Source organism: Pterocles gutturalis, unplaced genomic scaffold (genome assembly GCF_000699245.1).
Source record: "Pterocles gutturalis isolate BGI_N339 unplaced genomic scaffold, ASM69924v1 scaffold12887, whole genome shotgun sequence".
Lineage (NCBI taxonomy): Eukaryota > Metazoa > Chordata > Aves > Pterocliformes > Pteroclidae > Pterocles > Pterocles gutturalis.
The window spans coordinates 58192-70749 of NW_010110402.1; the positions used below are offsets into that span (position 1 = coordinate 58192).

Below are 12558 nucleotides of genomic sequence, written 5' to 3' on the forward strand. Positions count from 1 at the left end.
CCACCTCAAGTGATAACGTAGCAGTTCTCCAAAGGGCAGGTAAAGCACATATACTCATAATAAAATATCTCCTACTTATCACCATCTCTCTCCAGCCAGATTTTGGCAGTCATAAAAAATATTCTATTCATTGCAATGGCATTTTTGTGTGTACGAGATTAAGTCTGTAAAATCCATTCATGAAGTGTCACATAGTAAACTGAGGCCTTAATCAAAAGCAATTAAAATGTCTATTTTTAAAGGTAATAACATGTCTGAGCAATTATATTATATTTTATAACATTATATTTTCTAAGTGAATATTTTAAAAATCACAAATGTACATTTTGACTTTAATATTGAGTTCAATTTACATATATTATTTACAGACTGCAGAAAATGGTAAAATTTAGTATTGCTGTATGAGATGAACACTATGTATTTGCAGATGTACACACAAGTACCATGTCATTAATTCACATAATTTAGGCATGTAAACTTTAGCTAGGTAAACATTTTGCGCTGGCATGTTCATATTTGCCTGAGCATATTTAATAGGCATCATTACTTCCAGAGGCTTCTTAAACATTCCTAATAAAGCCACCATCTTCAGAAACAAAATGAAAACCACACAAATACGATAGCATTCAGGTTGAGAACTAGATCCTTCAGTCTGAAGCCCTTTCATTTGCAAGGCGTCAAGATTTTCAAATAAGATACCCACATGCAAAACTATTACCATGCAAAACTATTACCACAGTGTTTCAGACCAGATCCAAAACTGGAAAGTTTCCTCTCTATACCCTGCAGCCCTGCCACCCCCATCACACACAGTCAAAACTCATGGCATATTCATTATCATACTGATATGTCAGGCAAGAACAGTATAAAAAGCACAGCAAACAGATTAGGTAGTTGTGTTCATTTCCAATGATAATACACAACCAGCAAATGCTTAGGTAGGTCACAGTCTCCAGGCATCCCGCTCTTGTCTTCCTTTACTCCCTTTACTCTGGTACTTTCCTCCTGCCTCCACACAGTTGTCCTGGAGTGCCTGTGTTTCCCTCATGGTCTTTTGGGAGCAGAGATGTGTACAAAAGCATGGGGAGTAGTTGTGGGAACAGACATTTCCAGAACAGCAATGTGCCCCTCAGCAGAAAGGTTAAGGCTTCTTCCAGAGAGAGTTAAGACAACCCTCAGCACCTTAGCATTAAATATTACTTTTTATTGGCATCTCTGACATTTTTCTAGTCTGACCAAGAGCTCCAGCATAAGTGAGAGATCCAGAGCCTTTAATCTCCTCAAGGCAGTCTTGGCTGTTTACTCTTCTTCTGAATCTAGGGTTACAGCACCAGCAAGGCTAAATAATTTCAGCACTGTTAGGTCTTCTCCTTGGAGCTATAAGCTGTGGTGACTGAAGTTATCAAAACAGCCTATTTAAATGAGGTAGCCTTTTATGTCAACAACAGGACAAAGAATGACTAATGTCTGGCTTCTTAAGCTAAATGTTAAAACAATGATGAGAGAAGAGTCTGTTGAAAACCAGGCCTACTCAGTTCTGGTATTCACACGATTGTTAATACAGCCTAAATGTGCATCTTACTTTTGATACACAATTTATCCTTAGGACATGTCAACTACTGAAGATTTTTTTTTTTAGATCTTATTCTCCACTGGTCCTCCAGGTTTTTTTTTACCCATTCATAATTCTTTCTCCCAGTTCTCCTGCTCGGTACCACCCTTGCTACCACCCATCACCATCAAACCAAACTATAGAACTCAGCGGGGCTGGTAGGAAAATAAGACTATTAAGGACATTAATGATTACTGTCCTGTAAATACCAACTAGCAAACGAGACAACCTGAAGCTGCTAGGTGCCTTCCTATGGCATCTGATAAAGCAGTTGAATTAATAACTTCTTTTCACCTAGTAAACTACACAAACAAAAGAAACACATCCTTTATGTAATACTGGGAACTTGCCCATTACAAAGAGATTTGCTTAAGGAGAGGCCACAGGTATTCCCTGCCTAACCATCTTGCAGACAGAGATTACAAACTGCTGTTTCGGATCTCTTGTCACCTTGCAAGATAGTGGTTTACACGATTACTCCCAAATGGAAACATCAGCAACTCTGATCAACTCTTGTTTTTGGGAAAGTAAAATTTAGCACCCTCTTTGGGCTTCCAGAAACAGATACAAAAAGCCCTCCAATTCCATAAGATCAATATAGGCAATTGCAGAAGACCAGAGAACTGACTTGGGTAAACAGATCATGCTCCAGGAGCTGCATTGAACCTGCGTATGCACGCAGATTTTGCTACCTTAGGCTCATGTCGACTTGCCTTAGTGGAATTCAGACGCCCTGTTACTTCAAATAGGTCATTTTACTAGTTGCACAATCTGTTCCTTTGGGATCTTTTTTCCCCCTCCTAAATTCCTTCAGATTAAACGCATACGGATACATCTAATGTGTATCTGCAGTAAGTCAAGCCACAGGCTAACAACAAAGCTAACAGAACCTTTGCTTTTTGTGGAGGCTTGAAGCCAAATCAGAGGATGAAGCTACTTGCAGACTGTTTCTCAGCAAACTAACATCTGCCAGTAAAAAATAAAAATATTAAATGTACCTCCTACAGCTTCTTTAGTAAACATCTGTTTTTCCTCTTCTTGGCAAGCCATTTTCTTCTCAAATATTTAGTCAATTTTCAAATCTGCTAACTCAAAGCATCTGAGCAGCCATTAAAGAAGCACCATAAAAAGCCACTTGAATTAGAAGACAAGCCAGACAGCCTGGATACACAGCAAGTATGACCAAACTAGGCAGGAGAAAAGCCACTAAGCTACTCAGCCTATGAAAAAGAGAATGACAGTAAAACATGTGACCCTACAGATCACATACACATGAGCTGCCTGAAAAAGAAACAGCTATTTGTCAACTAAAAACAATGCCTGTATTTTTCACAATAAATAAATAAATAAATAAAGTAGCACTTTGGCAAACTACCTTCTAAAAGTAGTTGTACAGTAGCTGAAGTATAACCTGAAAAAAGAGGGATGCTTTCACGCATCAAGGTTTAGAGGACAAAACCCAGCTTAACTGAATTTGTCACCCACACTGGTTCCATACAGCCCTATGGAGTAACAGCAAAAGTCCTCCCAACCAACCACACCTGCCAGAGGTTTAAGTTACACAAGAAACTACTGTACTGTAACAAAGCTTTCCATCTGTGTTCCATACAAAGGAACCACATACTGGAAGTCCAATGCTCAAACTTACTTAGCTGTATTACAAAGATTTTCATGAAGCATGAAGACAGTAACCACAGTTGTCTTTCCTATCCAAGGCTTTTCTTTGATACCCAAGACACACCCAGCTTCCCTTGGCTTCAGACCATAGTTCCACATTACTGTAGTATTTCTATAACTCTTTAGCTGCCTTCCACATTATTGATCAATATTCATATTCCATAGTGGTCAAATGCTTTTAATTTCTTTAATTCAAATAAATGTTAGCTTCATTATTCATGTCCTTGGCCAGCCTCTCTTGAATTTCTTTCTTTATTGTTAAGTCTTAACAAGAGAATTAAAAAGTATTTCTAATTGTTATGACATTATGCCCCTGTACTGATGAAAAAAATGTTACCAATTTTAAAACTGTAACAGCAAAGAACAGAGAAAACACCATTTTTTCTGAAAAGCTTTCACATTGCGATACAAACGATAATTCACTTGCAGTAAAGGGCCATTGCCCTGTGAATAACTGGAATGTTATGCTAAACAAAAAGAGCACTAAGTCTTCTTAAACCACACAGTCTGCTAAATGTATTCCTCATTCGCTGAATAGCAATGCATGCATTATACTTAGTTTCAGGCATTTGATTTCTATTTTTTCAACAAAATGCCTTTTAAACTTCTGGCTGTAAGGAGAGCCACATGGTGTAGGTGTACCACATGGAACACGTACAGATAGCACAAAGCTGTAGAGGGAGCGACAGAAATTTTTGGAGGCTATGCTGTACAAATGGGATCGGAAACCCAACTGCTAACTTCTGAAACAGAAGCCATACAGACACACTAGATGGTTTGAGCTTAAAATAAAGATAAATTAAAAATATTAATTTCAATTAACTGGACAGGTAAACATCTAAAAGGAGGGGAATCACTGTGTCATGTTAAAGTGGTGGCAAAGAAAAATAATCCATCTGCTCATTACCTCCAGGAAGAAAGGGAAATTTAGCACAGCAAAAGCCCAGGAATTTATCTTCAACGTAAAAAATGTGATTCATAGCAAATTTGAATAAAATCAGAAACACAGCATATACACATTTTCCGCTGCTAGTAATACAGCACTATTGCCAACAGAAATTACTTATGTATGCGAGTATATTATTAACAAAGTCTATACCTTTGTTACATGTTTGATTGAACCAACTGTGAGGTTTCTTCGACGATGTTTCACGCCTGGGAGATCCCAAAGGTGATCTAACACAGTCTCTCCTTCTTCTAGTACATACTTCCGACCCTGGAACTTTGGTTTCTCGTAAAAAATCCAACTGTAATAATGATATCATAAACTGAGTTGCTGCTGTTAGGCAAGACTGTCCTTATACAGCACATTTGCTGGAAATATCAGTAATGAGCTCTTCTTATCAAGCCTTATCAATTAGACCTTACTTATGCTATCCCTCAGTAGTCACATTCACTTTAGATAGATACAGAGCTTGTACTTCTGCGCTTTAAAAGTAAAATACAGTTCTCCTTCAGGACGTAGCCTAACAAAACTTAAAATATTAACTGCACAAAAATACAGCTAAAATACAATGTAAGTAAAAAGCCTTATTTTACCAGAACAAATATATTAATTGACACAACAAAACGTGTCCTATTCAGGCAGATACTATGCAAGGCATAAAACATATACATACTAATAATGGAATTCAGTATTTCTTAGGACGTGAAAGACATGTCTGCAAAGCCAAACAAGGCTGCCTCAAAACTGCAAAAATGTGACATGCATTGTTACTATGGCTGACAGTCAGAACCATTCGCTGTAAGTGCCACCAATTAAATTCCAGTGCAACAACTGATATGGTCCCAGCCCCAGCTTCCCAAAGCAAACTGAGAAATACTTGCAGAATGTACCTTTAAAGGTACTTGTATATCCTTCTGCATCCACATTCCTCTAAATGCTACATTACAAACAGCAGCTGAGATTGTTAATTTTATGGTCCTTTTGCAACAACTACTGTATAATGAAACTGAATGGTAAAAGAAAAAAACCAAATCTTTGGCATACATGTGTTTCTAGTGATGATCACGGCTGTACTGTCTCAGCACTTCGTGCCTGAAATCTAAACTTACTTGTGGTTCTATTAGAAACTTTCTGTTTGAAGCTAGTTCCCAGGAGGAACAATTTTTTTTTTTTTTGTACTGCAGCTTTTGAAGCCTTGTTTCATGCTTTTTTAATTGGTATCAGTCTGATTATAAAGAAAGAAAAAGACACTCTTGCAAATCAGATGTGTGTAATAAATAAAAGACATGAAAATACAATAGAAACACATATACAACCTTTTGAAAATACTTTATTTAAATATGACCCACATGTCTTACCATCCTCTAATTATCCTAAGTAATCCTCCAATGGGAAAGATCCAGGACGTGGTATCTAGCACATCAGAATGAACTTCTTTTTTACTTTTGTTGCCATGAATATCATAAATAATAATCTGAAACAACACACAATGCATACAAATGAGGGCCCATTTCAACACACAGTGTAGACAGTAATTTTTTTCTTGGAATGAAACCTATTTCACTTTGTGCCCACTCAACCAATATGCTACACATTTTACTCCTTTATGAAACACTCCACTGAACTACACCAGCAGTCACTGACAGCAAGACAGAAAAATTACTAGTAGCAGGATTTTTAATAATACAATCTCGTTATTAGCGTGTGCAAGCACGTGCACCATTAAAATACAGAAAACCAGAGTAACAACTTCAGATGCTTTCCATTCAAACATTTTGGTATAACAAATTTTTCTGTTATCTTACTGATCTATGTGACACAAATTCTCCTTACCTTTCCTGGTCTTGGATTGTATTTGAGACTCGCCCTGTCAATGAGGTTCTGAAATTAAAAGGACATGGAAAACAACTGTAACCATCTACAACAGTAGCACAAAGCATAGACAGGTTATTCTCGGTCCACTCTTCCTACAAATGTATGCAACTGTCACTAGCAGAAGAACCAAGGTTTGTTTCACTGTCGTTCAGAGTTGGTGTAAATAGTTTAACAGTATCAAATGATCACCAGAAAGAGGCAACTGATAGAAAGAACGAACTATTATGAAAGTTATAACTTCTTGAAATGTATTACCCTTTCCCAGCAAACAATAAACGGCATGCCTTAAAGGTGCCAAACCCAAGAGACCTCTAACACATACCGAAATATTCCCAATACCATGGAAAAACTTTTTTTCTTCATTTACGCATTTGGTCTATGCAGCATTTTTAATTTCTAAATATTGGAAGAACTGTTTCCACACCTTCATCTGTCACTGCTTTAAATAAATTAAAAAATAAATGCTAATTTCCAGAAGCAGCTCTATTACTTACTTGCTAACTGAGCTACGATTTGTAGAAGACTATGATGAAAACAATCAAATAGCCCAGTAAGCAGATACTTATATTTTGTGGACAATACAGTTCTACTAATCTCAGAAGTGGAAGAAATGAAAGAACAATTTTCATACAAAAGGCAATTCCATCACCTTTAGGTTGAAATGTCCTTAACATGTACAAGTCTGTGTTTTGCTATTAAACAGACTTGCTGTTATTCATATTTTCCTATTATATTTTCTGTTCACATCTTCTGTTTTACAATTAAGTCACTTTCATCTGTGTGCTGAACCAAGAATACATTTTAAAAATTATTTTATCAGAAGACTCTTTTTTTTAACCTGTGATCTTAAACAGCTTAATTACTTTTGTTTACGATAAAAGAATTAACCTTAAAAGGGGTGGAAGGAGAATAGGGAGACATCAATTTTTAATCGGGGCTAATCACTTTGATTATTAATATTACAGGACATGACATCTTACCACTGACAATTCTCCTAGTTTTGGCATGGTGTTCTCTTGAGACCAATGAATCTTGGGCTGCAACATATCCTGGAGAATGCTTCCATACCTGGTCCCCTTCTCAGAGGAGCAATTGCTGGCAGATCTCAAATACTGGTAGTACACACTTGTAGGAGGACTTTTTACAGCAACATCAGCTTTCTGTGAAACTGGCATACAAGGTGCTTGACTGGGAGAAGCTGCATCTGGCAAGAGTTCTGGTTGCTCCTGAGAGTCAAGTTGTTCTTTTGAAAGAAAAGGTGACTGTTCAGGAAACAAAGACCTATTCTGGTCATTTGACTGAAGGCTTGTTTTTAAATTCCCTCTCCACTGACTGGAAAGACAGTCATCTTCTCTCTCAACTTCAAACATATTTTCTTCATATGATAATTCTTCATCCTCCTCATCCTCTGCTCCCTCTTCTTCCTCCTCTTTACTGAAGCGAGTAGTAAACTGTAAGCGCTCAGAAACGGACTGGAGAAGGGAAAGCACAGAAGCGTGGTCAGTGTTATCTTTAGATATTCCACTATGATAGCATTCTGGAGACACGTCCGTGGAAAGTAAGTCTTCTTGGGAGCTGTCGTCTTCGTATATTGGAGACAAAGAGAAGGGATATACTCTACAGCGCTTGGCCTCTACACTCAGAAATGACTCCAAGCTACGGCTATCTGTTGCTTCATTCAATTTGTTATCTTTCCCATAAAGACAGGCTGGCTCATGTTTATCCATTGCTCTTTCACAGATTAGATGATCTATATTATCTGTAGGCAGATCAGAAGTAGAAAGTGAACCAGTTTGCAGATCATCAGTTGAGACAGATTTGTTCTCAGTTTGAAGGGTACCTTCATAAATGATAGTAAAAGAATTGTTTTCCCACTGTTCAATTAGAGGAGAAAAGGACAAAAGATCCATCGATTCCTTCATGTCATTGCTGCAGTCCAGACCATTTTCTTCAAGCTGATCATTTCCCTTCATGTCCTGATCCTTTATTTGTACCTGCTTCAGATTCTCATTATTTTGGGCAAAGACTGTGTTGGAGTAGTTTGTCCCTTCACAGTCCTCTTGAATAACACATAATTCAGGTACAATACATTGTGTATTTAATCCAATGTTAACCTCTGCTATCTCACTTGCCCCTTCTGCTAGTTTCTCTTTACTCTCCATTGCCTTTGAGTCTTCTAAGGTTGTTTTTACTTGTGCAAGTACTTCTGCAGCCTGTCTTCCACAGTGTTCATACAGACTGTCCTCTGCATTGCTTTCCAGAGAACCCCGAGGACTGCTTTTTTCTTTGGATTCACTCTGCATGCTAATACATTCTTCATCAGGCACAAAAAGTGACAAATTAGCGTTTACAGTTGGCAGCAATGTGCACTCTAGCATATTTGTGCTATTGCATGAATCTTTTAACTGCAATGATAAAAGCATCTCCTCATTCACAGTAGCGTCTCTACGTATTAAATGTAAAGATTTATCAGATTTTCTACCAGTTGCTGATGCTCCAGCTTTGCCATACATCTCTGCTGCAGCCACATGTTCACACACCTTTCTATCGTGTCTCTCTTCTGTTGGTGTCATAAGATCTGATTCTGGCCTTGCCGAACTACAAGTGGGTAGAAATCCATTTGTCTGATGGGTAAATGCATTATTTGTTATCTTTTCACATCTTTGAGGCCAATCTATGCCATTTTCCATACTATTTGGAAGCAAAAGAGGACCTGAGCAATCTGCCCTTTCACAGTTTACAGTTTCCCTCCAAATTTCCTCCTTCTCTGTTGCTTCTTGTGTTTTGGCAGGTAACTTCATATTCAGGTTTGAAATATTTGGTGTTCCAGCCTCAGGTTTAGGCTCAACCTTTTCAGAAGGCCTTTTACTCTCACTGGCTTGCCACTGATTAGATGCCAGCTTTTGTTTGGCTGAGTTAATCACTTCATCAATTATTTCTTTTGCTTTTAGTGCTAGTGCACTATGTAGGTCAATTTTATCAGGGACGCAAGATAGTATCTTTTTATCTTGCTTATTTGTATCCACCATTTCATTTCCTGTAAATGAAGATGAGCCTCCTGCACTGCTTTCATTAAAATGTTTTAACGACTGCACAGCTGACTGGATTTCTTCTGCTTCCAGCTGTACAGTTCCAGCTTTCCGATCATTTAGAATATCCGTATTTATTAAACCATCTTTGCTCCCACAAAGCTGGCAGACACCGATGGCTTGTTTTGCTATTATTTCTTCTATAGCCAAGTGTAAAACTGAGTCCACTATTTCCTCAGCCTTTTTAAACAAAACAGCAGCATCTTGGAATTCAGCACATTCTTGTGCCTTCACACCAGTATCTTCCCATACTTCCTCAGAACAGAGCTCATTTGACTTTGCAGGTGCAGCAGCTGTTTGATCATCTGTCACAGAAGGGGCCTCTGAGATAGCAGAAGCATGGTTACCAAGATTAACAGCATTTCTGCACACGCTGTCAGTGGAGCCTGACTCAGATGTCATTTCCAAAGACTTCAAAGGACAGACAGGTGACGGTGTTGCCTCTGCCGAGACACCATCATCAGCCTGTTGTGCAGAGGAGGCCTCCTCTGCCGCACCGCCAGCTCTGTGACTGGAGGAATAAATGTTCCCCTGAGCAACACCCAATATTTCCAAGGCAGAAACAGAAAGGTTGGAGGCTTCTCTGGATCCCAGAGTAGGTGAAGAGGCTCTGGGGATGCAAACACCCCCCACATCTACTCCAGCAGCAGAGTGACCAAGCATAGCCAGAGTAAGCTCATGTTCCAGGGAACCAGCCACGCATGAAGCTCTTGGATCTCCTAGGCAAAGTGGCAACTCTGGCACTCTGTCCTCAGGGATTATTCTCCTAAAATCAGCAGCTGGAAGAATAAAGCTGTCCTGTTCAGAAGCAGCAGACCATCTATCAATCTGGCCATTTTCAGAGTTAGTGGCAGAAGAAGGCATTTTTCCTTGGTTGTCAGATGAAGAATCAAGTACTGTGCGTGATATCCTAAGCTTATTACTGTTTTCCTTCTGGGAAGAAAAATTAATATGCCTATCTTCAGAAGCAGGTGGAGATTCAGTAATTATGTCTACACCGTCTTTTTCACAGACAAAAGCAGAACAGTTGGTCAAAGGTCTTTCTCTGTATCTCAGGGCAGAATGAGAAATGTCCAGAATGTTTTTTTGTGACTTAGAAATATGAGAGGAAAGTTCAGAGACACAATCCTTGCACTCAGAAGGAACAAGAGCAACCTCAGTCATACTAGCCTTGTCAATTTTAGAAGCAGAAGGAGTATGATCATCTGTCCTGTCAATGCTGATTAAAGGCCAAGGTGCAGGCTTTGCTGTGTTATCTTCTGTGAGTACAACTAATGCCCTGGGAGGAATGTCTTGAACAGTTTCAAGGGAAACAGGACCACAGCTGTGGACAGGAACTGAGCTTTCCAAGAGGCTCATCTGCGCAGGCTCAAAGGATTTGCTCTTCTCACACTCAAGATCAGGACAAGAAACAGTCTCTCTCACGTCTTTTGATTTGTCTTTTCTTTTTCCTACAGTTTTATTTTCAGTCTTACAACTAGGACGAAGAGAAGCTGACCAACAGCCTTCAGTGTCAAAAGAAGACTCGTAAGTAACAGAGTGAGGTGCTGTCAGCCCATCAAAGTCAGATTTCACACTCTCACACCCATGTATACATGCTGATACATTGGCAAGGTTTTCCACTGCAACCTCAGATAAAACCTTCATTGTTTCCACACCCTCAGTTTCTAGACAAGGTAAATCAGTCTGTGGTGTGGCAGCATCCTTAGAACTCTCCACAAGGATTAACTGGTGTTCATTTTGTACATCCATTGGTTTCCCTGACTCACTCAGTTCTTCATTACAAGTCCCCGTGTCCATGACTATATCTTCATAATTTTTAATAGATGACACTGAAGCAGTTAGATTACCTGTGGCTATGTGTTTTTCTCCTCCGGACACCACACTGAGTGAAGTGGGTATTTGTTCATTAAAAGGTAAAAGTGCAGTAGCAGGAAAAGTTTGTGGATTTTGCTCTCTTTCTACAGCTGCCACAATTTTCTGCGTATCGCTTTTTCTTGGATGACTGTCTTTATTTGCACTACCTGTATGCTGATCTGCTTGCTGCTGAAATGTAGTGGTACTGGAATGAAGCAGCTGGACATCTGATGTTAGCTCCGAGTGACCATCCATTTGATGATTACAGCAATATTCTCCCTTACTCACCTGTGGTTCTTCATTAACTCTCTTATTTTTTGATTTGGGTGAATGTAAACAATCCTCCTGCATCTCTTTTGTGGACTCCTTGCTAGCTGCTATACTACAATGATTATCTTTATCAAAGTTAGAAGTGGCATTTTTGTCTGCCTGAAACAGAGCTTTTTCTTCTCCCAGCAGTCCGACTTGTTTTCTAACCAAATCATTTGCAGAACTCATTTTAAGGGAATTGGTAATCTGGGAGGTGGAATGGGTTAGGATCTCACTGTTTCTACTACTAGATGATAATAATGAATCTAGTGAATGCGTCCTTTTAACTTTTGTTGCTGCTAAAGCAGGTGTATGTCTTAAGCCTATCTCATGAGACGATCCAGTAGATGAAGTTGTGGCCTTTCCAGTTATTTCATGTTTACTGCTATCCAAGCAACACTGAGCTTCACCAGATTTTTTTGTTTTGATTTTAAAAGCAGAAGAATTTACTATGACACCATCTTCGTGATCTTTACCCTCCTTTTCTCCATTTTCTTTTATTAAGTGTCCTGATTTTGGAGAGACAGTTGTTTGGATTTCTCCATTTTCTTTGAATGTTGAAGCATTTCTGTTCTCAGTACTTTCTTCTCCTTTTTCAGCCATTTCTGACTGATTCTTCAGTAGCTGCCTAATCCTTGCAGAACCTCGATATGTTGCATAGGTGACTGCAGGTGCTTCTGGCTTTCGTTGCATCTGCCTGTAACAAGGATCATAATTATCAGCAAAAGACAGACTATCTAACTAGCTATTGTGACAGTAAAGGTTAACACAAACGGCAGATGATGTACAATACTGTTTTCCCCCACAGGTTAGCACAAATTGTAGACCACATGCAACACTATTTTGCTCCCTTTTCTGCTCCTCCTAAATATGGATTTGTGTGACAAATGATAGATACACTGCCTTTTACTGAAAAAAGCCAACTTGAACTATAAGCAAAAAGTAGATGTTGCCATAAACAACTTCCACCATTTGCTTTCTACTACACAACGGAATTACTATTTACAAATGCCACTGCAAGTCAATATTCGCAGTGACAGAAATAAGCAGACTTTCGTAACGATGTTATACCCTACTAAAGCAGGCCTATACTTTAAAACTGAAAAAAACCTGCCATACTAACATTCATTAAAATATTGAATTGAAATCAAGTTTTTACCCAAGCTCTCAATACCTTGTTAAGGAACAGGACT

General features: G+C 38.8%; 1 protein-coding gene across 1 annotated transcript in view; it reads right to left on the reverse strand.

Moving 5' to 3' along the window:
* CRYBG3 (beta-gamma crystallin domain containing 3) overlaps positions 1–10999 on the reverse strand; it is a 49931-nt gene extending 38932 nt beyond the window's left edge. The window contains exons 1-5 of the mRNA XM_010073365.1: positions 7546–10999; positions 7091–7353; positions 6069–6116; positions 5594–5709; positions 4389–4536 (exon numbers count right to left, since the gene is read on the reverse strand). Coding sequence (XP_010071667.1) covers positions 4389–4536; positions 5594–5709; positions 6069–6116; positions 7091–7353; positions 7546–10999 — 4029 coding nt within the window. The remainder of the gene's footprint in view (positions 1–4388; positions 4537–5593; positions 5710–6068; positions 6117–7090; positions 7354–7545) is intronic.
* Positions 11000–12558: the final 1559 nt, after the last annotated feature.